General features: G+C 45.7%; 1 protein-coding gene across 8 annotated transcripts in view; it reads left to right on the top strand.

Annotated features, from left to right (window-relative positions):
• YTHDC2 (YTH N6-methyladenosine RNA binding protein C2) overlaps window positions 1–27,223 on the top strand; it is a 1,174,422-nt gene that overhangs the window by 782,271 nt on the left and 364,928 nt on the right. For all 8 annotated transcript variants that reach the window (XM_085632632.1, XM_085632630.1, XM_085632634.1 and 5 more), the window contains exon 24: window positions 25,142–25,337. In XM_085632632.1, the coding sequence (XP_085488758.1) occupies window positions 25,142–25,337 (196 nt within the window). The remainder of the gene's footprint in view (window positions 1–25,141; window positions 25,338–27,223) is intronic.

Raw genomic sequence — 27,223 nt, 5'->3', positions numbered from 1 at the left:
AGCTGAAAATAGCTTTGATTGCCAAACCTGTTACAGCGGAATAAGGCTTGGGCCGGCAGTTTTGTATTTGGTAAATTTTAAAGCTACCGCAATTACATTGCCTTTTCTCTTGATGGCTTCTTTTTGTAATTTAAATGTGCCTTTGTTGTCTATTATCACTCCCAACTACTTATATTCTTCAGCTGGTTCTATTGTTGTGCCTTCCAAGTGCCAACGGAAGCTAGATGTTGTCTTTTTGTAATTTAGTTGCATTACCTTCGATTTGTCAAGGTTAATGGTTAGACCATTGATAGCTGAATATCTGCTGGTTGTATCTAGCAAGTGTTGGAGACCGATAGGGGTTCGGCTGAGTAGCACAAGGTCGTCTGCACACTGCAGATTAGAGAGTGGGAGCCCTCCCATCCTTGGTGCATGTGATTTACAGACGTTCAGCTCTCTCGCTAGATCTGCCATATACAAATTGAAGAGCGTCGGGGCCAACACGCACCCCTGTTTCAGCCCTTTTGTTGTTGGAATTTTTCTGGACAGGAAGTTACCATTTCCTAGCTTTACTTGGACCCACGTATTAGTGTGTAGGAGTATTATCTGCTTTAGAAGAGCAGATCGTATTATCTTTCTTTCGAGTTTGGACCAGAGTTTGTTCCTTTCAATGTTGTCAAAAGCTGATGAGTAGTCAATAAAACACAGAAAAAGAGGGAGTTTTACCGCTTTGAGCCGTCTATTAATAAAGACAGGGCGAGTATATTCGTTGTTGTTCCCAGCCCCTTACAAAAGCTTGTCTGGTTAATGGGTATAAGCGATTTTTAATATGCCCAAGCTGTAAGGTCGTCTAGGAGGAGGCCAGCAAAATATTTGGCCTCAACGTCTATTAGAGCTACAAGCCTGTAGCTAGTTGCTTTGTTCTTGTCCCTTTACTTGTATATTGGGGATATGATGGACCCCCTCAAAGAATCAGGGATACTATCTCCATCTGAGATTTGTTCAAACAGTGGTAGTAGCTCGGAAGCACAATATTCAGGATCTTTTTTGAAAAGCATCGGAGAAATCCCGTTAGGGCCCAGTGCACCCTCCAGCTTGCCTTTAGCTATCCTGTTCTTGATCTGGTGGGTTGTGAATGAAAGATGATCATTTTCTAATGGGATAGTTTGTTCGGGGGGAGTTGCCTCAGGGATGCAGCTGGATCTCTGCTTCCCATTCTTAAGACCACCCTGTTCTAAGTTAGTGCTGCAGGAGATAAGTGGCCCAAGCTTCTTCTGTCAGATGTGAGTTAATTCTTTGTGGGTTCGGATTTTCTAAGCTGTTTATTATGCACCAAAATCTTGCACCATTGTTGGAGTTAGAATCATGCAATAGCCTGGCCCACAGATTATCATCTGAATCTCTTTTTGCTTGCCAGATTACTTTTTTCTTTTTTTCTTTTAATTGTGCAACCTCCTTCTGAATAATAGCATCGTGTCCTGTTACCCATAACCTGCGTAATGTTTTGTTTATTGCTTTCTTGAGCTCCCGAAGATTAGTTATCTTGGTTATGGAAAAGTTGTTCTTTTGGTAGTCTGATGAACTGCGTAGAGTCTGTTTTTGAAAGGTTTCCCCAGGCGTTGAAATTAAACTGGCCCTTGCTATATGCCTTTCTCCACGTTTTTTGATGAAGACTTCCCAGCGCGTTATCACGTTTGTGTGTGTTTCTTCCTGGTTGTCCCATAGTGATTTTGCTGACACCAGCAGTTGGTCTGGTTGATTAGTTTTGCATTTTATTCTCCTGAAGTTATCAATGTATAGGGACTCTGGATCCTCAACAGGTTGATCTAATGTCTGCCTGGCTACTTGTAATGATTTCCTGTGGCAAATGATTGTGTTGTTCTTGCGTCCCTATCTGAAAACCTACAATCTTGCTGATAAGCGGTAAGGTTACTAAAGTGTAATCTATTAGCGTGATGGTAGCTGCATTCTTAAATGTTGCCGCTGGGGGCTGGTCTCCCCGGAACCGCCCATTTAATGCCTCAAAGCTTAAGTGTTCCAGATCCCTTATGAAGTTCCTGGCGAGTGCTGATTGTTTAGTCTTGTTTTGCAGTGTGAATCTTTTCTGGATTCACTTCTGAGCTTTATTCTGCTATCTAGTGGTTGGGTCCGGAATTGTAGTATTTCTTTCCTTTTTTGTTGTTGGTGGACGTCGTGCTACCACCATTTAAGGCCTCATGTGACACCTTTGGTCGCCATCTTCAGAATCTTTTTTTCAGCTGTTGGGTCGGGATCAAGACGGAGGAGCTCCAGAAGAATCAACAAAAACATATACCAATAACAGGAGAAAAGAGTCTTCTATGTACCGGACTTCGATCCTACGAACCGGAGCGCGACGAAGACTGAGAAATAAAACTTAGACGACACGAAGAATGCACATACAGGGGGCTCCCTGTACTCGGTAATGGACAAAACACCTTTCAAATGCCGTGACAATTGTCACCACAAATACGCACAAAAGGACCAGCATCCAATCTGCAACCTTTGCCTGCCACTGGGTCACAAAGCGACGACTGCAACGCATGCTCAGCTTTCACCCCCAAAGCCGTTGAGAGCAAGAGAGAGGCAGAGACGGGCCAATTATAACATGCAGGGTCAAGACCTGGGCCTCTCCAGCGAAGACAAGGACAACGTTGCCAAAGGTTCAGAAGTAGAAGGGGAAACAGACGTCACAGTTGTTGAGGTCGAGAAGAAGACTCCAAAGGAGGTAAGGGAACCACCGACCTCGAAAAAGATAAGCGAGTCCTGAAAATCTGACTCTAAGCCCTCCAAAGGAGCCTCTGCATCGAAACACTCGACGTCCGCAAGCGCGTCCAAGAGAAAGTAATCCGTCTGTTCCTTAGACAAGGACTTCGAGACGGCAAAAAAGACCCTCGAAAGTTCAAAGACGTCAAAAGACAATCACAAAAAGGACGCGCAGACGTCCAAGAAAGAGAGGTCGAAACAGGCTTTGACAGTGGCGCCATCAAGCTCAAAATGAAAGGCAGAACATTTTGGCGTTGAAATCAACGCGACAGATGGAGAAAAAGAGACTCGAAGCAGAAATGGCAATTATCTTGCAACGTAAGAAAGATTTCGACGAAAAGATTAAACTTTTCAAAATTCCACCGAAAACTTCGATCGATGTTGACGGCGAAAAACATGGTGACGAATTACAGCCGCCAACAACTCCCGAACCACAAGACGAAAAAGAAGAGGAAGAATTCTTCTTCGAGGATGAGGGAGAGGAAGAAGAACAAACCTATGTGGGTTCGGCGACTTCGGAGGCTCAAGACCTACAATAACAAGATCTTGATGTCCAATCACCAGAAGAAGCAGTGGAGAGATATCCATCGAGGCCTTCATCACCAGATGGCATTTGAATGTACAACCAAGTCATAAAGAAAGCAGCAGCCACCTATGGGGAGTGCATTTGGAAGAAGAAAAACCCCAATCATGTTTTCTGTTAGAAACATTGCTGCCTAGTCAAACAAGAAGTCAATTCCTTCCTACAGGGGCGTAACACAGGCCCCCGCATCCCGAGCAGTGTGTCCCCCAAGCTCCAGGGGGTCCCCTCAGCACTGCACTTCGGCCGGGGAGCTCCTGATCGAGTCCGGAGGGGGCCCCGCCACGTACCTTGCAGGTGGGCCCCCTCAATTATCGTTACGCCACTGCCTTCCTATGTTGCCAAGTCTTTTGGCTCAAGGTAAAGAAGCTTTTAAAGAACCTGCCACACTTGCAAGGTGGTCACGCCAAGAGAAGAGAAAAAATACAAGCATTCCTCTAAGGATCCTATGTACATCAGGGGTTCAGTGCCAGCTGACTCAATCATAGCTTCCACGGCTCGAAAGAGAGCTAATGTACCAACTAATGTGGGCCCTCCACCTGACAAAGAGAGCAATAAGATGGACCTCATGGGAAGGAAGGTGGAAAGAAATGCAGCAATTCAATGGCCATAGCTAATTCAAATGCTTTAATCAACAGGCATGCATATCAACATTGGGAAGAAGTTGGAGAGCTGTTAAAACACCTACCAGACCAATTTCAAAGAAGGGCAAATCACTTAGTTGAGGAGGGGAAAAACATGACAAACACATGTTTAAAATCAGCCATAGACGCTGCTGAAACAGCCAGTAGGCAAATGGCAATCGGAATCACAGAGAGGAGGCATGCATGGCTGCGAATCTCAGGTTTCAAGCCAGAGGTACAAAATAACATTCTAAACTCCCCTTTCAATGGAGAACAGCTATTTGGAAGTGTGGTGGACGAAAAACTGAACCAATTAAAGAAAGACAATGAAACCGCAAGGTCCATGTGGTCACTGCAGTTCGGAGGCATGCGTAGAGGCACACCCTCACGGAGAACAATGGCAGAAGTAACCACCAACCTAGAACCTCACACCAAACCTTTCAACAGACTTATCAAGGAGTAAGTCAGGGACAACAACAGGGACAGCAGCAGAACTGGCAATACCATCAGGTTAGGCAGTCCTTTCGAGGCCACCCTCGGGGAAGAGGCCAGCCACAACGAGGGGGGCCACAAACAACCAACAAGTGACTGCACTCAAAAACGTGGACACACTCCAAAGACATCACAGAGTGTCCTACAAAAAAGAAAACAAGGCAAATCAGAAATCAAAAAATCCAACAGTTCCTGCAACATACTACACCAGTTGGAGGCAGATTAAAATACTTCCTCAATACGTGATTTCGCCTGCCACTGAACATCTGTTGTAAGACTGTCGAATTGGTTTAATAAAAAGAATTAAAAAAAAAAAGAAAAATACTTCCTTAAAGGGATAACTTCAGGCAAATTGATACTAAATATAATACAGTATGGTTATTGCATAGAACTGGCAAGGAAACTTCCAAACAAAAGTCCAAGCAAGAAGATATACATTCCAAAAAGGAATTATCTAAATTACTACAAGAGGTACAAGAAACGTTTGAACAAACATGCACTAGAACAAGTAACGCACAAGGAAAGGAACAAGGGCATATACTCCACGTACTTCCTCATCCCAAAGGTGGACGGAACTTTGAGACCAATACTGGACCTAAGGTTCCTCAACAATTTCATAAAGACTAAAAGGCTCAAAATTACAACACTGCAAGAGGTAATACCTCAACTGCAAACAGGAGACTAGATGGCAACCATAGACTTAAAGGATGCATACTTGCACATTCCCATGAACAAGAGACACAAGAGTTTATTAAGATCTGTGGTCAACAAGACACATTACCAGCTCAAGGTGCTAGCTTTCGGACTACAATCTGCACCAAAAGTCTTCACAAAATGCCTAGCCGCGGTAGCCGCTCACCTAAGAAGACAAGGAATTCATGTTTACCCATACCTGGACGACTGGTTAGTAAGAGCAAGCTCCTACAATCTAAGCAAACTGCATATCCAGCTAGTAATAGAAACACTAATTCAACTAGGTTTCTCAATACACTGGGACAAATTGTTACCAGAACAACAAAAGGTGTTCTTAGAGCACAAATCAGCACAATATTAGGGAAAGTGTTGACAAGTGAGAGGAGAACTCTAGTACTACTGAAGGAGACACATCTATACCACAGGGGTCAAGCTCTGACAGTGAGGACAGTGGGGAAGCTGCTGGGAATGATGGCTTCATGCATTTATTTAATCCCCAACATTCGTCTACACATGAGACCGTTCCAGGAATGGCTTCAGCAGCAATGGTCACATGAAACAGGGAGTTGGGAGAATCTAGTGGTTGTCACACAGACAGTTCTTCAAGAGATGGCATGGTGGAACAAAAAAAAACATAGCACAGGGCAGACTTTTCACAACACCAGCTCCAACAGTGACCATAACAACAGATGCGTCCATAATTGGTGGGGAGCACACATGAACAACCTCAAAGTGAGGGGATTGTGGACACAGCAGAGAAACACAACTATATCTTGGAGTTAAAAACGATATTCTTAGCCTTAAAAGCCTTTCGTAAAGAGTTATACGGGAGAAGAGTGTTAAGACAAATGGACAAACCCACAACAATGTTTTACATTATGTTATGTTATTGCAATTTATAAAGCGCACTTATACCCGTGGGTGTCTTGGTGCTTCCAGTTCTGCATACTGTGCCAGGACAACTAGTTTCTTAAAAAGCCATGTCTTGAGTTGTTTCCTAAACTCAAGAAGGGAGAGAATCTTCCTAAGATGTAATGGAAGGGAGTTCCATTCCTTGATGGTATTATAGCTGAAACCCCTCCCACCCCAGTTCGACAATTTAATTCTGTCAGTGGGTATCAAGTTGGCATTGGCCGAAAGTAGAGGTCTATTTGAGGAATACCAGCTAAAAAGGTCCCAGAGAAATTCTGGGCCTTCTCTGTGCAGTGCCTTATGTGCAATGCAGAGAGCCTTAAATTTAACACGCTGACCAACTGGCAGCCAAGACAGATCCTGGATACCTGTCCTAACGGACTGATATTTGGGAACATCCAGGACTAGTCTAGCGACGGCATTTTGTACCACCTGCAGCCTTCTAAGTAGGTTGGATTGGAGTTTGATATATAGACCATTACAATAATCCAATTTTGATAAAACCAGGGCGGTCATCATAGTCTTTCTGGTGTTTTTGGAAATGAATGGGAGAATTTTGCGTAAGGTTCTAATGGTAAAATATGAGGAAGACACAATCTTAGAGATCTGGGACTTAAAATTAAGTTTCTCATCTGTAATGATTCTTGGTTTTTACTACTGGTGTGGGGGGGGGGGGGGGCAAGGGTGTCTGGCCACCAAGCTGGAGACCATGGTGGAAAAAGGTTTCCAAACAGAACTACCTCAGTTTTGCTTGCATTCAACTTCAAGCAGTCCCTACTCATCCAACTGCTCAATGTGATCATACAGTCATGTAGTTTTAGGTAGTGGTTAACATCCTTATCCACTGTTGAGATTACCAACTGGGTATCGTCGGCATAGGAAGTGGGAATTAAGTTAAAACTTCAAATCAGTGGAGCGAGTTCTGAAACATAAATGTTAAAGAGCGTGGGGCTCAATGAGGAGCCCTGCGAAAACCCCACAAGGCAGGACAAAAGGTGCTGACTTAAACTCGCCTAGGTGTACTGTTTGGGTTCTGTCTGATAAAAAAGACGTTAAAAAGGAGTGGCCCTTCCTTCTATTCCTATGGCTTTTAATCATTGGACAAGAAGTGCATGGTCCACCGTATCAAACGCAGCAGATAGGTCGAGCAGTATAAGAGCTGCCGACCCTCTGCCATCCAGTGTAGTGCGGATTTCTTCCGTGGTTTTTATCAGAGCCGACTCAGTGCTATGATTCGCTCTGAAACCGAACTGACTCTGGTCTAAGATTTGATTGTCTGCAATAAAAGTGGAGAGTTCAACATTTATTATTTTCTCAAAAATTTTCGTTGGAAGAGGAAGTCTCGCGATGGGATGATAGTTAGCAGGGTCCATTATGTTCATTAGGTTTTTTAAGAAGCGGCAAGATACAGGCCTGTTTCCACATGGTAGGAAAAAGTCCTTGTGAAAGCGTCTGATTAAACATCCTAGATAGCTGCGGACTAATGAGATGGCTGATGGTTTGTAGGATCCTAGGGGGGCAAAGATCATCCAAGGATCCTGATTTGGCCACTGAAAGAAGTGCAGCTATTTGAGTTCGAGATGTAGGGGTGAAGTTTAAAAAATACACTTTAACAGAGGCTTCCTGTTCTGTACCATTGGGGTTGGATTTATGGTATGCAAACTGATCATAAATTTGATCCACCTTTGTTTTAAATGAGTGAGCGAGTGTATTGCAAGACTCTTGGTTATAGTTGGCGGAGTCGTCTTTTGTAATTGTAGTCAAGTTCTTTATGGTCTTAAAAAGTTCTTTCCTGGAATTACCAGCCTTCTCTATTTGCAATGTATAGTATTCTCAGCAGTTAGCTTTTTCTTGTATTCTGCCAGCATGGATTTATACTGATCTTTTTCTGGTGCTTTGTAGTTTTTGTACCAGATTCTTTCCTGCCTCCTACAAGCTTGTTTATCTAGTCTCAGGGCTTCAGAAAACCAAGGGGCTGATGGTGTCTTTCCGTTTTTGTTGATCCATGTAACCGGTAGAAATTTCGCGAAGTTGGACTCAAGCCAAGTAGTGTATTTTATAACTGAGGTCTCTGCTTCTAATTCAAGGTCCCGTTGGCTTTGAGCTAGCTGGTTTTCCAGTAATCTCGGGTTAATTCTATGCCAAGGTCTGCTAGTAATCTTGGTACTAGATGTATTTGTAGTATTCGGTCGGGGCAGTTTATATCTAAATAGAATAGCATGGTGATCAGACCAGGTTAGAGGAAGAGTAGATGGATTGGAGATGGCAGCATTATTAGTAAAAAGACCGTCTAAGTTGTGTCCTGCTAGGTGCGTGGGGTTTTGTACAAGCTGACTGAGTCCAAATTCTTATGTAATGTCAAGGAGCTCCTGCGTATCTCCATCTGCTGATGCTTCAAGATAGAAGTTCATGTCACCTAATATGGTGAAGAAATTGGATTGAAGACCTAATTCTAGTAATGAATGAAAATTATTCAGAAAGTTATGTCTGGGGACTGGTCGGCGGTAAATCAATAATCCTTTGAATGTCTCTTGTTCCAGAGGAGTGATTTTAAAAAGGAGGACCTCACAATCAGACTAAGATATTATTGAGCATTTTGAAAATAGTTCGCTCCTATGAATTAATGCAAGCCCCCCACCTTTTTTTAGTTGTCTGTCATGTCTGAACACTTTATACCGATGAGGAACCGCGATATTAAAATCAGGGTCAGAGGTATCTTCACCCCAGGTTTCCGTCATAAACAATACTTCCAGATTGTTGTCAGCGATTTCTGTGTTTTATTAGTGACCTAGCATTGATAAGGGCTGACTGAAGTTCACAATGTATCAGTCGTGAATTCATGGGATCACTACAGGATTCTGGCGTCAGTTGTATGGTCCTAGGAAATTTTGTATAACATCCTGAGCATTGTGGATGTTCTAATCTTATCAGGTAAATACATTACATGCCTGGCCCCTAGGCCGGCATAGTGCGTGTAATCTCTCTCCAGAGTAAAGAAATTTAGGCTTGTTTTTAGAGGTAGAGCCAGAGTTTCTGACCCTAGTCCCGGTCCAGGCGCGGACAGACGCAGACGGGCTTGCCTTGGGCACGCCTTCGACGTGCCAGCGGTGCGCGTCTGCTCCAGCTTGCACCTAAGTAGGTGCCTCCGGAAGCTGGACCGCTAAACGGGGCGGAAGTGAGGCTCCGGAAGTGCTGGCTAACAATAGTCTTCCCTCAGCAACAATCGGTGTAAAGCCATGGCGGACCGGGGAAGCCTAGAGGTGGTGGTAAGTGTGCAAATGTGGGCAGTGTGCATTTGTTTACATCAACAAACAAGGGGAACTCAGTCAGCAGCACTCTCAACGCTAGGTCAGGAGATTTGGAGATGGGTAATTCCAAAGGGCGTACACATGATAGCAGTGCACCTACCAGGGAAGGACAATGTAGAAGCAGACAGACTGAGCAGACAAACAACATCATCCCACGAGTGGGAACTAAATCATGCAGAACTCCAAAGAATTATCAGGAAATGGGTGACACCACAAATAGACCTATTTGCAACATCCCACAATGCAAAATGCCAAAACTTCGCATCCAGGCGACTTTGCAGTCATTCAGGGAATGCGCTATGGATAGATTGGTCAGGGATATTTGCTTATGCTTTCCCCCCAATACCATTAATGAACAAGGTGATCAGCAAATGCAAGATCAGCCAAATGACAATGATTCTCATCGCACCACAGTGGGCCAGGCAAACTTGGTTCTCAGAAATAAAATACAGATGTCGCAAGGAACAATGCACAAACTGCCAAAAAAGAAAGACTGGCTAACAATGCAAAATGGAAAAGTACATCACCCAGAGCCAGAGAGCTTAGACTTGGTGGCATGGTTCCTGAGGACTTAGAATTCACACATTTTAAATTACCAGAAAGCACAATGGCTGTTCTAAGAGAAACTAGGAAACCAACAACAAGAATATGTTATACAGCAAAGTGGAAGAGATATACACAATGGAACCTTAGAAAAGATCTTCCAGAAAAGATCACAAATTAAAAAACAGTGCTACAGTACTTAACACATTTACTGGAAAGTAAATTATGCTATACAGCATTAGAAGTACATTTAGCAGCAATTGTAGCTTATACCAGAGGAGAAACAGGGAAATGTTTCTTCACTTCACATGTTGTCAAAAGATTCCTGGAAGGAGCAAAAAGAATTGCACCTCCAAAAATGCTGCCAGCACCAACATGACACTTGAACATAGTTCTAGCACAAATGATGAAAGCACCATTCGAACCACTGCACAAGGCAACACAACAAATGCTCACACTGAAAACTGCATTTTTAGTGGCAATAACATCCTTACATAGAGTTAGTTAACTACAGGCACTAAACACTGCAAGAACCGTACTTCCAAATACATAGTAACAGGATTGTCATGAGGCTAGATCCTCAATTCATACCAAAGGTGGTATCAAAATTCCATAATAATCAGAGTATACAAATACCAAGTTTCTTTCAAAACCCAAAGACAAAAGCAGAAAGAGCTTTGCACATACTTGACCCAAGAAGGTCGGTCATGTACTACATTGAAAGAACTAAGGAATACAGGAAAATAAAACAGTTCTTTGTATCCTTGGAAAACAGTTTTCTAGGAAGACCAGTAACCAAAAACACCATTGCAAGATGGCTAGCACAAGCCATACAGTTATGCCACAGGCAGGACATGTCTTACAAGATGCCCCACGGGCACACTCAACAAGAAAGAAAGGAGCAACTATTGTCTTTCTAGCTAATATTCCAATTCAGGACATCTGCATGGCTGCAACATGGTCTTCAGTGCACACATTCGCAAAACATTACTGTGTGGACATTCAAATGAATAAAGAAGCACAAGTAGGACAAAAGGTCTCACAACATCTATTCGCAAAACAAAGTTCATCTTCCTCCCAACCACCACAAGACTAGCAAGCCGCTACAAAGTCTATGCACAGCATGTGAATCCAGAAAAGATTCACGCTGCAAAACGAATAGTTTCTTACCTGTCGGTGAAGTTTTGCAGCTTGGTTTCTGGATTCACTAACGAATCCACCCTCCTCTGCCATGAAGAATGACAATAGGAGGAGAAAAAAAAGAATCCGATGATGGCGACCAAAGTTGGGAGCTTCCAGAGAAAGCCCTTCGACGTAACATGAGGACACCAAATGGTGGTATGTGGACGAAAAAAAAAAAGGAAAGAAATACTACAATTCCGGACCCAACCACTAGATGGAGGAATAATGCACAGCATGTGAATCCAGTAAAATCTTCAAGCTGCAAAACTACACCAACAGGTAAGAAACTATTCGCTACTCTGCTCCTGGCAAGCGATGTTGCAGGCTGTGAATTGTTCCTCCAGTGACTCGTCCCTTTTTTGATGCCCCGATAGATGCATAATAAAATCGCCTGTCAGCAGTAAGTTGGACGTTGATTCTTCTGCGAGCAATCTATTTATTTCAGAACCCACCAATTTAACTCCTTGGGTTTTGTCATGTGGATGTATATATATGTTTAGCAATACTATTTTTATTTTTTTTAAATTTTTTTAAAACCTTTATTCATCAAAAAATAAGGACACAGCTATTCAGCCGACAACCCGGAGGTACGGCAGCTTCAAGAGAGCAATACAAAGAAGCATCCACAGTACATAAAAAGGAGAAACAAAAAGGTTCTATTTTAAATAACACAAACACAAACCAAACCCAAGCAAGGCGAAGTACACTGAATACACCTGGTGATTGCCCCTCAGGGGAGACCGGACCCCCTTCGTCTATCAGTCACAGCGCTGTGATAAGAGGAAAAAGGGGGAAAAGCAGAGGCCCAAGAAGTCAAGTAACAATCAAAACATATGTACAGAGCTGGAAAGAATGCTAAGGAGAGAGCTGCTCCTCGGGGGGATCCAGATCAGGGGCAAGGCATATGCCCCCCTTATATTGGTTCCACCGCCCCCAAATGGCATGCCACTTCCGAGGGCGCCCTCTAGCGCAATATACCGTCTTTTCCCTGAACATATTCCAGTCCATGTTTTCCTTCCACGCAGCCAATGTGGGGGGTCCCGCGGAGCCCCACAGGTGCGCGATGTCTCGTTTAGCCACCATGTTACCCAGAGTCACCCACTGGGTCTGTGCCTCATTGTGATCAGCAGGCCCCCAAACGTTCAGGAGACAACACCGCGCCTCCGGCTGCATAACAATGCCCGTCACCTCCCCCATTACCGCATGGACTCTCCTCCAGAATTCCATGATGACGCCACATTCCCAAATGATATGCAGGAAGGTACCCACCATACCACAGCCTCTCCTACATAAGCCCTCCTCAGAGAATCCCATATGAACCAACCCTGGCCCCGTAACGTAGACTCTGTGGAGTATTTTGAGCTGCACCAGCCGCAGACGCGACGGGATCGCAACCTCCTTAGGAGAGGAAACCGCAGACTGCCAGTCCTCGTCATCCAGCTCAAGTCCGTCCCTAATCCATTGATCCCGCAGCCCCAATAGCAGGTCAGCCCGAACATTAATCAATTTCTTATAGATAAGAGAGATCGTACTCTCCGGCATATGGCCATCGAGGATCCGGTCCTCCAATGGAGAGGATTCAGGCACCTTCTCACCTTCTACGAGAACTGACCGCAGGGCATGACGCACCTGAACATAGCGGAAAAACTCAGATTTCCCCAACTCATACTCCTTCTGCAGCTCTTCAAAGGACTTCACCCTCCCCTTGATCAGCAAATCTCCAACCCTGGAGATACCGATCAAGTCCCATTTCTCAAAACCTTTGGTATGCCAAAGCTTCCCTAGTTTGTCAGACTCAAACAACGGGGTAGCAAGGGTGAGCCTATCCTTCCGGCCCAGCGAGTCAGTCGCCAACTTCCACACCCGCACCGCCACCCCCGTGGGCCCTGTGAGGGACGAGTCCAGCGATTTCGAGTACAACGCTCGGTGATAATTACCGCCGCGCAACAACCATCGGTCCATGGCGTAGCCGGGGCTTAGAGCCGGACCATAGAAACCATGATTAATCGCGCTCAACTGGGTGGCCCAGTAATAGCGTCGAATGTCCGGAAGCGCGATACCCCCGTCGTACCACGGAAGCGTCAACTTAGCAATCGCAATGCGCGGCTGCCCATCCCACAACAACGATCGTTGGAGGCTCTCGACCTCCCGAAAGTAACTGGCCGGTACCCAGTCAAGAGTATTCTGCAAGGCGTAGAGGAACCGAGGAAGAGACATCATTTTGAACAAAGCGGCGCGTCCGAGGAGGGAGACCGGCATCCTCCGCCAAGCCGCAACATCCCGCCGCAAACGCGCCAGGGGAGGGAGCAGGTTCCTCTCATACCGCAAAGTGGAGTCAGTGGAGATAAAAAATCCCCAGGTACACGAAGCCCTGCTGGGCGATCTGAATCGAACAAGTTCGCGGGACAGATGGGACGTCGCCGCTCAGAACATACAAATATGATTTACTCCAATTGATGACGAGACCAGAGTTCTTACCAAAAGATATCAGAACGTCACAAACCACTATAAGCGAGTTCTTGGGCGAGGCGAGATATAACAGGATGTCATCGGCATAGAGCGAAATACGGTCCTCGTGATCAGGCGACCATCTAAGTCCACGTATATCCGGATGCCAGCGTATCCACGCCGCCAGCGGCTCGAGGGCAAGGGCGAACAACAAAGGCGACAGGGGGCAACCCTGCCGGGTGCCCCTCCCAAGCTGGAACGGAGTCGACGCTCGCCCATTTACCACAACACTCGCAAGAGTACCCTCATAAAGCAACCTCACCCAGCTCACAAAACCAGGGCCAAAGCCGAACTTGGCAAGCACCGCCCACAGGTATGCCCATTCCACCGTATCAAACGCCATCGTGGCATCAAGAGACGCCACAATAGCTGGTTTACGCAGCGTGCTCGCCCTGGCAATTACTCCATGAAGTCGCCTAAGGTTTAACGCAGTGTTACGGTGTGGAATAAAACCCGATTGATCCGGATGGATCAGGTCTCCAAGTACCCTGACCAAGCGGCCCGCAAGGATTTTAGCCAGAATTTTCGGCTCAGCATTAAGGAGTGATATCGGCCGATAGGAGGCACACTTATCCCGGGGTTTACCTTCCTTATGGATCACAACAATCATCGCCAGTCGCTGGTCCAACGGAAGGGACCCACTCCCCCGCGCCTCCACAAACATGGCGCGCAGATGAGGAGCGACCCTATCCGGAAACAGCTTATACAAGTCAATCGGCAAACCATTTGGGCCTGAGGCCTTGCCCGAATGCAACGCGCGGATAGCACCCGCCACCTCATCAACCGTTATATCTCCATCGAGGTCATCTCTATCTACGTCAGAAAGGCAGGGCAGAGCGATGTCACGCAGGAGGTCACACGAATCCTCAGTTGGCCTATCCGAAACCGAAGTGTAAACCATACGGAAATAATCCGAAAAACACTGTACTATACCCTCGGGATCAACAACCACCTCTCCCCCCTCTCTCGTCAGCTCCGGCACTACTCTATTAACAGGTTCTTTTTTTGTCCAGCCACGCTAGGAGTTTCCCGGCCTTATCGCCAACATCGTACAAGCGACCCTGCTGTTCCCTACCGAGGGTCTTGGCGGCATTCGTCACCAGGTCCCTATATTCCGCTTGCTTCAAGCTCAGATCATGCAGTGAGGCCGCTGTAACCTCCCCCTCCAGGGCCACCTCTAAAGCCGCGATCTCATCCTCAACCTGCATAACCTCGCCATCTCTCTGTCGCTTGGCGGCCACTACCAAGGAGAGGGCCTCCCCCCTCAACACGGTCTTAAATGCTTCCCACAACGACACAGCCGAGTCAACGGAACCCTGATTGTCCTTAAAATAGTGATCAACTGTCTTCAGCAGCGCACTACGCATCTTGGGATCGCGGAAGTACCAGGGGTTAATAGGAGCAACCCTGCCCCCTCCCTCGCGGCCGACATCCAGCCGGACCCACACTGGCGAATGATCAGATATGCCCCGCGCCATATGCCTAGCCTCAGATACCAATGAGGCGTGCGCAGCCAGAGTGAGCAGATAATCAATCCGGGAGAGACTACCATGCGCCCCGGAGTGGAAGGTATATTGGCTCTGTGTGGGGTGCCGGAGCCTCCAGCAGTCTACCAAACCGAATGTATCTATAAAGTCTGGAAGCCACTTCTGAGCCCCCCCGGTGTCCCTGGGCGGGTACCTATCCAGCAACCCAGAGCCGACAGCATTAAAGTCTCCCCCCACCACTAGCATACCCTCCGGGAGGTCCAACAAGGCCCTGCCCAGATCTGCAAACGTGGAGGCCTGCAGGGCAGGAGGGACATAAACCGAAACCAACACCAACGTTCTTCCCTCCCACCTCCCCGCCACCGCCACAAACCTCCCCCTATCATCAACAATGGTGGAGTCCACCTCGAAAGGTAGTGAAGCTCTAACTAGGATACCCACACCCCTGGAGCCTGAGGAGAATCCCGAGTGAGCGATGAATTTGTAACCTTTTCTATTAAGAGCAAGGCAAGTATTACCTATAAGGTGTGTCTCCTGCAGTAGGGCCACATCCGGCAAAGACCGTTTCAAGAACTGCAAGACTATCCCCCGCTTAATACGATCTCCCAAGCCATTAACATTCCAGCTAATAATATTGAAGCCCCTACCCCCCATCCCCACACACAAAGAGGCCCTCCCCACACCCGAAGTGCCACCAGTAAACAACCCTGACAAACATTACTACGCCTTGCAAAAACAAACCCCCCAACAACAACCCCAAAATCCCAACTCCACCCCCCACCCTGCACCCCTGCTGCAGCTTACAAAGCCCCCCCAACTTGCAGTGTGCCTGTCGCCCTACCATAACGCAAAACTACAAAAAGTACCCTGAGGGAGGAAAGAGCTCCCATCTTCCTCCCGCAACCCTCTGTATTACTGCAATCAGCTCAAGTCATTGTCCGGAACCAAAGCAAGTCAGACTGGCCCCAAAGGCATCAACCCTGCCCATCCCGGTCACCCTCCATGTCTGTGGCAGCATCCCCGCCAGTCCGTCGTCGGGGCAAAGCGTCCAACCAGTCTCCGGCCATAGCAGGCGACTCAAAGAAGAAAGTCCGGTCCTCATACACCACACGTAATCTGGCAGGGAAAAGCATAGCATACTTCAGGTCCCGCTCCCGAAGACGTCTCTTCACCCCCAGGAAACTCTGCCCTTGCTTTTGCACCAGCTGGGTGAAGTCCGGATAGAAACTCACTGATGCGTTCTGATAAGGGACCGGGCCCGTCACCCGCGATGCTTGCAGGATAGCGTCCCGATCTCGGAAGTGAAAGAGCCGGGCGACAATCGGTCTCGGAGGGGCTCCCGCTCTGGGCCTCCCGCCAGGAACTCTGTGAGCCCGCTCGACTGCAAAAAAATTTCCAAGGCCCTTAGGCTTCAGATGGTTAAGCACCAAGTCCTCCACGAGCAGATCTGCGGAGATCTCGTCCGAAGATTCCGGGACCCCAGTAATGCGCACGTTGTTGCGCCTGGCCCGGCCCTCAAAGTCCTCCAGCCGGCGGGCGGAGAGGTCGTTCTCAGCCCGCAGCTTACGAACTTCGGTCTGAAGTTCCGAGACATCATCAGCGAGGCCTGTGGTCTTGAGATCAAGGGATTTAACCCGCTCATTAGTTTTGCCCAAATCCGCGCGGATCAGGTTGACATCTACCAAGATAGTATCCACTTTATGCGCCAGGGCATCAAACTGTCTCCCAATCGAGGCCTGCATCCCCTCGAGTGCACCCATGACATCCTGCAACGAGAGCTCCGAGGTCGGGGATGAGGCAGCCTTCTGTACATCCAGCGACTGGCTCGATCCACCAGGCGATCCCTTCTGCTGGGCACAGCGATCCATATTATTGGATTGGGTATAGGCTCCCCGCCTGGTAGCCTTGGGTTTCAGCCTATCCACCTCTGCTTTACCTGACATATCTGGCACCGAGCAACCCGGTGCAAGGAGACGACCCTCTCTCAGTCAGAGGGAACAGGAGAAACCAGATCTGCAATAACCAGGCAGAGTAGGGCGCAAGGCGTCCAGAGGATAATAAAGCATCTGAAGACACTCCCTGGCCAAGGCAAACAAAGGGCGAGAAAGTGAAAGTGAAAGTACGGCGTTCTCCGTCCGCCAGTTCACACCTCGCCAGGCCGCTGTTGTTCAATTAGAGGCCGGGCATCCTGCCAACGCCAGCCCCTGGCATCCCTCGGAGATAGGCCTCAATCTTCCGCCGTGCACAACTCCGGTTCCCGGTGGGCGATCCGAGCCCGGGCAGCATCAATCGCCTCAGCAATGAGTCATCTGCAAGATGCCGTGCATATAAGACAGGATTTAAGACAGGATAATCGACGGAGGGCGCATGGGTCCCGGGAGCTCAAAGCTCACGCGGCCATCTTAGTCAAGCGCTAGGCTCCTCTAGCAATACTATTTGTTGTTTTTTTATGCCATCCCATATATTCACTCTAAGAGCTTTAATTGCATTTGTAGAGGTTGTAATAGTGTCTACGTCTTTGGTTGCCATAATGGACTTTATTGACAAATATATTTTTAGACTGCCCTCTAGTTGCTCAAATTTGGCACCATTTACCGCTGTGGTGTGATGAGTTTTGTAACCAAGTAAATGAATGGGTTCTTCTAGGCATGTCTCTTGAAGTAGGATGAGGTCGAAGCCTTGGAAGTAATCCAAGAGGTCCCTGTCCAAGGTTTTATCTCCTAAACCATTTATATTCCAAGAGCAGATTTGTAGCTATTTTTCGCCTGGTGGAAGTTCTTTTGTTCTGAGTCAAGTGCTTTCACCATGTTGATTTATCGTTCTTGCTAGCCAGGACCGATCTTTCAGTTTGGGCGCTCGGTTCTGCTCTTTTGTTTCTGTTGCTGAAGTCCGCCAGATTTTCCTAAGTATTCTGTTCTATGCTTTGGTTCTCTTACATTGATTATGCATGTCCTCAAATTGTTAAGCATCGCTATGTCCTACCCTTTCTTTCTGGCCCACCACACCTTTTTCCCATGCCAGAACGACTATTGGAGGAGCACCTTTCCTTTCTGATGCAAAAGGTGTGAGCTTATCTCTCCAAAAGGTTTGAGGGCTCAGAAACAGGGGTAGGTTGTTATTCTCGCCATTTACTTGTGCTGAGGAGAAGTGGAGGCCTTCGGCCATCCTCAAATCTTTACCTTCTGAATGCCCTATTGCGGAAGGACAAATAAAAAATGCCCCTGGCATCTGGATGGTATCCTTGTCCTGCGGGACATGCATTGTAATATATCCTTCATGCAGTCTCACATACATTACCTCTAGTTCAACGTAGACCAGGAGAATTTTCAAAGTTTGCTGTGCCTTCGGCCTCACCAGTTCCCCTTTTCGAAGGCCGGGGATAACAGTTTTCTCCTACCTTAACGACTGGCTGTTGGAGGGAGGCACAGCACAATCAGCTGTAGACCATCTCCAGATGGCTGCAAATCCTCCTAAATTGTTGAGTTTCTCGATTAACAAACTGAATTCACACCTGTCTCCTTCAGAGAAACATTCCTTCATAAGGGCTGTTGTGAATATGTTGCAAATCAGGGCATTTTTAATTCGGTGTTAGACCTGACACCCTTGGTGTGTTTTTAGCTCCTTAAGTTTTGCCTTCACTCTTCCTGTTTTGCTGAATTCCTTTTTGTTGGCCTTATGACTCTGCACTTTACCATTGCTAATCAGTGCTAAAGTGCTTGTACTTTCTCCTCTAAACATGTTAAAATTAGAACATTTAATTTACTTATAAGCACATAGTAAAGTGGTACTACATGTACTGGTCCTGTGAATTAAATGCTGCTAGTGGGCCTGCAGCACCTATTGTGACACCCACTTAAGTAGCCTTGTTAAACTTGTCTCAAGTCTGCCATTGCAGCCTGTGTGCAGTTTAATCTGCCATTTAAACCTGGCAAAATAAACCTTTTCCAGGCCTAAGCCGTCCTTTTCAATACATTTTGACCCCTATGGTAGGTCCTAACCAGCCCACAGGGCAGGGTGCATTGTAGTTAAAAAGTATACTTTTAGGTTTTGCATGTCCTGGTAGTGAAAAACTACTGAATTCATTTTTCACTAGTACAAGGCGTACCTCTCCTATAGGATAACATTGGGTTATCTTATCACATTTATAAAGTGATAACTTTTGGTTGGGAACGGGTAGAAATTCATGTTCATTCCCTAAAGAATTGTAAATTAAAACCCTTTTTAATGGTGAAGTTGGATTTTAAATCACAATTCTGAAAATGCCACTAATAGAAAGTTGGCACTTTCTTGTCCTAACCATTTGGTGCCCTCAGCGTTTACCGTGGGTCAAATGACTAGATGTAATTCGCAGTTGGCCTTTGTGTATTCCTCCCAGACAGTATCACAAATGCGGACTCTGTGTTGGCAGGATGGGCCATCCTAACCTGATGGGAGGAGCGCAGCTATCACCTACCACACTTGCACTTCAAAGGAGCTGCCTCAGCACACACACAAAGACTTCACACTAGCGATGTGTGACTCCAGACACTCTACGACGAGAACAGGAAAGAATACATTTCCAGAACCAGATATGGGGACGGTTAATAACTTCTCCTGCTTCATAGCTGGCACTAGGTATAAATATTAGACCTTAAGACCAACTCTTGAATACTCTCCTGGACCTGTGGATACAACAGAAGAAGGACTGCCCTGCTGCCCGATGCCTGTCCCCTGTCTGAGAGGGAAAGTTGAACCTGTTCCCTTCATCCCTATTTTCCCAATTTGGTGTAGGATTTTTTACATTTTAGTACTGTTTGCGTGCTTCATAAGTACTTTACTCATTACCTCTAAATTAAGGGTGCCTGCTTTTGTCCCAAGCTACCAGGGGGTTAAAATATGTTAATCTAGTGACTTCTTGTGGTTCGCCCCGACAAGGATTGTGGCTGTTGCTTGAGTAGGGTTCACCCCTCATCACATTCAGGCTATGATTCCGATGTTTTCATCCTCAAGCCTGGATCGTGGTGAGAAAAGTAGTGAGGCTTCTTGGCCTTTTGGCCTCCTACATCCTCTTTCTTGACTGTGCCATATACGGGCTCTACAATGAAATCTCTAGGTCCATTCAGGTTTCAGAGGCTACACACAATCTGCAGTGGTAGCTGATCAACTACATTTGTACCAGCAGCAGAACCCTTTCTCGCCCAGAGCTGATGGTTGTGATGGATGCGTCACTGATAGGTTCGAGTTGCGGCCACTCCTCTGGCATTAAAGGCCTACCCGCCGTCCATTAAAGGGCGACTGGTGCGCGTTCTCACAGACAATTCCACCACCATTTGTTACTGTAACATGCAGGGCAGATTGTGGTCTTGGATCCTGGCCAACAGCTTCTGCTCATCTGAAGTTGATCAGAACATCAGGGCATTTCCATGGTTGTGAACAACCTGGCGGGCTCCTTGAATGACAGGTCGGATGAGCTCAGACATCGATCTCTGGTGGATCTCAAATGACATCTGCATCCCGAGATTGCATTGGGCATCTTCCAGCAGTTAGAGAACCCTGGCTAGATTATTTTGCTACAGTCAAGTGTGTAGTGTCCATGGTTTTACATGTTGGAGTTTCCGCAGACAGACTCTGAGACTCATTCTAGGTGGACTGTAACACAGGACTCATTTATGCCTTCCTGTCCCTGCCTCTTCTGCCCGAGTTTAGGCCAAGAAAATATGGACCCCGGGCTGCCTGTCAATCAGGCTACCACTTCGGGAGAATCTACATCTCCATGCATGGAATTGAGCTGCGTATGATAACCGCATTTCATCTGCCACCCGAAGTTGCGGATGTCATGTTGCTATGAAGTCCATTTACATCTGGCGCTAGGACAAGTTTTTGAGGCCTGGTGTGGACTCTTCAAGACAGATCCTTTAGAAGCCAAAGTATAAGATATTGTATTATTTTGTTTGTCTTCGTGATCGCAAGGCCATGCAGTGGGTACTATGAAAAGTTATTTGTTGTCCCTCTGAACTTTTTACAATTACCAGACACACCTTCCTCATTTAAATCATCTGTTTTGATGTGGTTTCTTAACAGTTTGAAGCATGTTTCCTCCCAAAGCATTAGTGATGCCACAGTGGGACCTTAAACTGATCTTGACGTTCCTTATGTGCATGCCCTTCAAGCCATTGCACAACTTCTAGTTCTGTTTTGTTATGTTATGTGTATTTGTAAAGTGCACTATCAACTGTGATGGTATCCTGGTGCTGAGTTGGTGTGTGTTCCTAGCCCTGCCTATGATAGGTTGGTTAATTGAAAAGCCAGGTCTTCAATTTTTTGAGGATTTCAAAAAGAGAGGAGGAGGCTCTGATGTGGTATTGGAGGTCTTTCCACACTTTAGAAGCGATGTGAGAAAACACTCATCTAGCTGATCTGGTCCTATGTATTCGTTGGGTGTGCTCGAGTAGGAATCCTGCAGAATTGAGGTGTGTGGGTGGTTGGTGGAAGGAGATGCAACTGTTCAGGTAGATGGGACATCAGTTGTGTAATGCCTTGAATGTGTGTGTTAGGAGTTTGAATTGAGCGTGTTTTCTGTATCGAAAGCTAGTGTAGTTCCCTGAGGTGTGGTGTGATATGAGTTCTGTGTGGAAGGTTGAGGAGGAGTCAGGCTGCCTAGTTCTGTATGGTTTGTAGTCTTCTACTGGAGTTGCTTTGCGATCCTGACATAGAGGGTGTTCCCATAGTCCAACTTGCTGGTGGTTAGGGCGTGAGTGACTGTTTTTCTAGCATTGCTTGGGAGCCAATTGAAGATTTTCCTCAGCATCTTCAAGGTCTGACAAAATGAGCCTCTAATGGCTTTGCCTTGTGAAGCCATGTCCAGTTTGCTGTTGATGATTATTCCGAGGTGTCTGGCTTGGATTCTAGGTGTGGTTCCGTGTTCGACCAGCCACCAGTTGGAGTCCCATGGTGAGATGTTTTTGCCAAAGATCACTGCTTCTGTCTTGTCAATTTTGAGCTAGAGACAGTTGGCTTTCATCCAGTTTGAGACTTCAGTCATGCAGACGCGAACGTATTTTTTGTGTCTGGGTCTTGTCCAAGAGAGAGTGAATGAGTTGCATGCCGTCTGCATAGGATATTGATGTAGTGTGAATGGATGACGTTGGCCATAGACATTTCACATGCTTCAAAACGGATGAGGCTGACCAATGAGCCTTGACACAATCCACAGATGAGTTTGCTGCTGGCTTCAGGCTGACAGCTTGTGTTCTATCCTTTAAGAAGGAGCAGATTTAAGAGAGTGGGTCTTTGGGTACCAATCTCATGCAGGCACTTGATGAGGATGCAGTGAGAGACCATGTCATATGCTTTAGAAAGGTCCAGGAGAATGAGGACTGCCATGTCTCCTTTGTCTTTTCACTCTAATGACTATCTTCCTCATTGCGATCACTTCAGCTTGTCACATGCGTGAACTTCAGGCACTGCTGGCGCAGCCGCCCTACATACCTTTTTTCCAGTCAAACTGGTGCTGAGGGCTCTGGTGGCCTACTTACGAAATAAACGTGACTCCCTTACATCTTGGGCAATCCGTCACTCTCCCAGCATTGTTTGCTGCTCCTCACGAAAGAGGAGGGGAGACTCCAATAGTTGAAATTCAAAAGGGCTATAAGCTTTTATATCAGTTATACCAAGGACGACCGGGTGGATGATCGCCTTTGTGTGGGATTCTCCGGGTCGAAGAAAGAGAAGGCAGTGTGGATGAGAACACTGTCAAGGTGGATAGTCCTCTCGATTAAGATCTGCTACACACTGATAAAGAAATAAACAGCTTGAAGCACTAGGAACCCATTTCCTAAGGGCCAATCATGCTATTGATGTATTTCAGTGCAAAGTGCCTATCCTTGACATCTGCTTGGCTGCGAAATGGTCATTAGTGCATACCTTAACGAAGCACTACTACTTTGACAACTAAGTCAGACAGGAAGGGAATTTTGCTTGCTCTGTCCTGCAGTAAGTTTTGGTCTCAGTCCACCTGATAGACCCTCTACCTTTGGGAGGCACTCCTTTAGTATCTATTCTCAAGGTAAGTTGTCTGTGGTTAGAAGTTTCTATCAGAGGAATAAGTTATTTACGTTCGATAATGCTCTTTCTTGTGGATGCTCTAGCTAACCGCAGATTCCTTACTACTCTGTCATCTCCTCTTCCTGTGGAGTAGCCTCTTTTTGCCATCTAAAAGTTAGAGATCTGCCCACTGGTACTGACAATCGTGTTATACTCCTCCTCTGAAGGCATGGAATAAATGAAGCAAGAAACAGACATAAGTACCCTGGGGTGGTGCTTATATGTAGCTCTGCTCAGTCACTCCTGGGATGGTACGAAGGCAGCTCAGAGCTGCATGAATCCAGCTAGCGGTGTGTGGGAGTATTACTGTGAAAAGCTTTCGGATCTAGTCTGAATCCTGTGAAATATTCTAAAGGTGAGAATTCTGTGGTTACATAAAATATCAACCAGAAATACAAGGGAGTTAATATCAGAATGGCACTGACACAATGATGAAAAATAACTTTGATGTGGCACCAATAACCTATGCGTAGGTCATCACTCCCGACACCCATCACCAACCTGACCCCGCATTTCCAAAAAGGAGCAACCACACACAGAGAGATAAATGGATGGAAAGCTTCATTTCACCCCCTGAGGTTCTTACAGCACTAGGCTGCAAAGAGAACTAGCCGAGAAACTTGGATGCAGACGCTTCAAGGCAGACATATGAGAGGGCCATACTCCTCCGCTGGTGTCTTTCTGGAGCTGCTGTCCAGTGAAATGCGCCACTACCCTTGTCACACTGAGGAGACTTAATAATACGTAATGTCCAGACTTATAGCAAGTTTAGAATGGCAGAGCTAGTGGTGGTTTACAAATAACCTCCATCTGTCAGAGATACCACCCCTTCAATAATCCTTGCAGCCTAAAACTCCTACCCAGTTTCAAAGCAGAATACTGCATCATAAACTTCACTCCTTAAGTTTTATGGTGTCTCTTCTGAATCCTTCTACTATGGGCACTTAGGGTTACCACCAGCTTGCATGGGAATCCTTATCCTAAATGTCCAGCAATCAGATCATCCGAAACTTGAAAGCCGTCCACCCCAGAAAGTATCAAGAGGAAACCGACTACTGTATTCACTCTGTTTAGCCAAAACTGGGTTTCAGTTTTCGTCCATAAATTTAGAAATATCTGCCAATTTTTCTTACATAACAAATTGTTTACCTCAGAGACGCAGATAGCATTGCCCTGCAAAACTCACCCTGGAGACCAGCTACTAGGGGGATGTGGAAGTCACTCAACATGTTTCTTGACTCCTACGAGCCCCCATGAGGCCACTCGGGCTCCCCAGGGTGGTGTCGGTTTTTACACAAGGCTCCAAACCCAGGCTAGGCTCCCTGCTATAGAACACTTCTTGTATCCTATCTCCACCTTTTCTTTCCTATCCTCTCTCTTTCTATCATCCTTATCCGAATTTCCCAGCAAGTCAATGTAGAGGGGTTCAGCTAAACATGTATACCAAAGTACCTGTAATTACTGCAACACCAGCCATGTTTGTCTGGAACCTCGTAACGGAAATACTAATGTACTTGTTTATAAAAAATACTTTGAAGAAAAAAAAACATTGTTCAGAAATTTCCTTTTTCACCATTCCCATTATTGAGGACTCCTTACAGAGTCCTAAAAAGATGTTAAAATGCCATTTTGTTCGAATAACTATTTGTTCTACTTATTTGTAACCATGTGTATGTTTAAAGCTCACAGCATCATTCTTTTAACTGCATATTACATTTAGAATTACAGTGGATGCTGTACTCCGTTTCCCCGTTTTGGGTCATTTGTTTAAAGCTAAATTTGTAACCTATATCACATCACTCTTGGGGTGAATGGTGTTGTGGAGGAGTCAATTATGTCACTGTAACTGTAAATAGTTTTGTAATTCCTGTTGACCTGCCGAACAAACTGCTGGGGACATTAGGCTCCCGTTTTTTTCAGTAATAACAAATTCATTTCATATTAAGATAATGTTTTTCTTTCAAATAGATTCCTCCAGCAAATGGTCAAGCAGCAGCAATTCAAGCACTCCCAACAAACTGGCTTATATATGACGAGATGACCAGAGCTCACAGGATTGCAAATATCAGGTGCTGTTCTGTTGTGACGCCAGTAACAATCGCAATATTCTCTGGACCAGCTAGGTTGCCAAGTACAGCTCTGCAAGAGCCTTCAACATTTAGAGGTAATATATTGGTAAAATCCTTTCACCTTAAGCAGATTTAAGGTTTATTTTGCAGTCAGGGAGATGAGGATTGAATTACAGAGCTCAGAAATACAGTTATCTCAATCAAATGCCTGAATGCAATACTTATTTTTATGTTTTCTCTCTCACAGCAACAGTACATTTAGGATTTTCTGTAATTTTGTAAATGGTTTTGGTATGGAATATCAATATTGCCAAAGGTCGATGCTTGAATTAGTGTTTAAGAGATTTTAGTATAGAGTTCTAATGCCTTATATTTTAAAGAGCTCCTTAATAATACAGTGGCATATTGTATTCTTTCCTTAATCCAGATATATGATCACTCTGTTATGCTGGATTGGCATTTTTGGTAAATCTTTTCGGAAGATATAGTGTTGCTTTAACAAGTGAACCCCTGTCTCTCAGTGGGGATAACCCTCACTGTTTCTTACTCCTGCTATGGGTGCTCTTTTTAATGACGTTTGGAACATTCCAGGAATGTTTAGAATTTTGGGCCTATCTGCTTGAAATATTTTGTATTTCATTGGGTATTCCTCCATAGATTTACTTTTTTAGGGGTTTACCTTATCTCACTTTTTATAGTATTCTTATGTCTTTCTCAGGTTTACCTTTGGTAGGCTGGGTGTGATCAGTGTACCCTCTGACCCAATTCTCTTTCCTGTTACCAGCTTAAATATATTTCTTGATGGTAATGGTATTGTGCTCACAGCTTTTTCTATGGTTGTTAACTTTCCTTCCTCACCCTGCCTCTGATAGTCTTTTTATATTGGTTTGTGATTTTGACCATGGTGGAATGTTGTCACTAGCTTTACTGCATCTTTTGGTATCCTGCTTTAATGCTTGTTTCATGCTGTCTGGAAATGGGGTGTAATATATGGTGTGGTTTTGCAACCTCATCATGTACTACACTTACCAACCCCTATAGGACCATTAGGTTTAGTTTGGGTAGATGTGGCTCTGAGCAGTCAAGCATAAGTATTTAAATGGTAGCAAAACGATTGAAGAAGAAATACACGAGGCAGCTTGAAACAAGCCCTTATCAGCCGACTGGACCACGGCAAAGCTTTCTACGTAGAAATCATCACACACCTCCTACAGAGACTTCAGGCCATACAGAACGCTGCATCCAGGCTCATCCTCAGCCTTCCCCCAACAAACCCACATGACATGTCACCTCAGGCAACTCCACTGGCTCCCCGTAAAGAAGAGATTCCAATTCAAACTGCTGACTCACGCATACAAGGCTCTACACAACCAAGGTTCCGCCTACATTACCCACGGCTTGAACTTCCACCAACCGTCTGCCTCAATTTCACTTGCCTATACTCCCCGCATCGACCGAAGCAGAAGTGGAGGATGCTCCTTCTCCCTATGCATGCAAGCGCCTGGATACCCTATTAGGTGATTAGCCGTGCTTTATAAATCCTGATTGATTGACTCAAGAAATGCTCCACCAATTTATAGAAATAGATTGTATTATATGTACGTTTAGACACGAAAATGAAGAAGATCCACCGGAGCGTTCAGAGATACAGCATTTAAAAGGTATAGTAAATATGCACTTTTAACTTAACTGTACACAAGAAAGTCAACAAATCTGACACTTACCAATGTTATCAAGCAAAACTTGGGGTTAGTATCAATGCAGTTACTTTGAGATACTTTTGGTGACCTACTTCGACAGGGTGATCAACAAGGCCCTCAGAAACCGTTACCTCCAGGAAATAAGCAGTCTTCAATCAGTTCCTGGCATTGTATCCCTTGCTGTGGATGGATTCCTATGGAAGTGGTCCAGATGCAAGGGATAATGGATCCTGAAGATGCTCAAGGATGCTGTAGATGGGATGCAGTTGATGAGGGTCTTC

The sequence above is a fragment of the Triturus cristatus genome, chromosome 2_1, assembly GCF_964204655.1.
Source record: "Triturus cristatus chromosome 2_1, aTriCri1.1, whole genome shotgun sequence".
Classification (NCBI taxonomy): domain Eukaryota; kingdom Metazoa; phylum Chordata; class Amphibia; order Caudata; family Salamandridae; genus Triturus; species Triturus cristatus.
The sequence above is the reverse complement of the archived record's forward strand: the minus strand, read 5'-3'. Positions and strand labels throughout refer to the sequence as shown.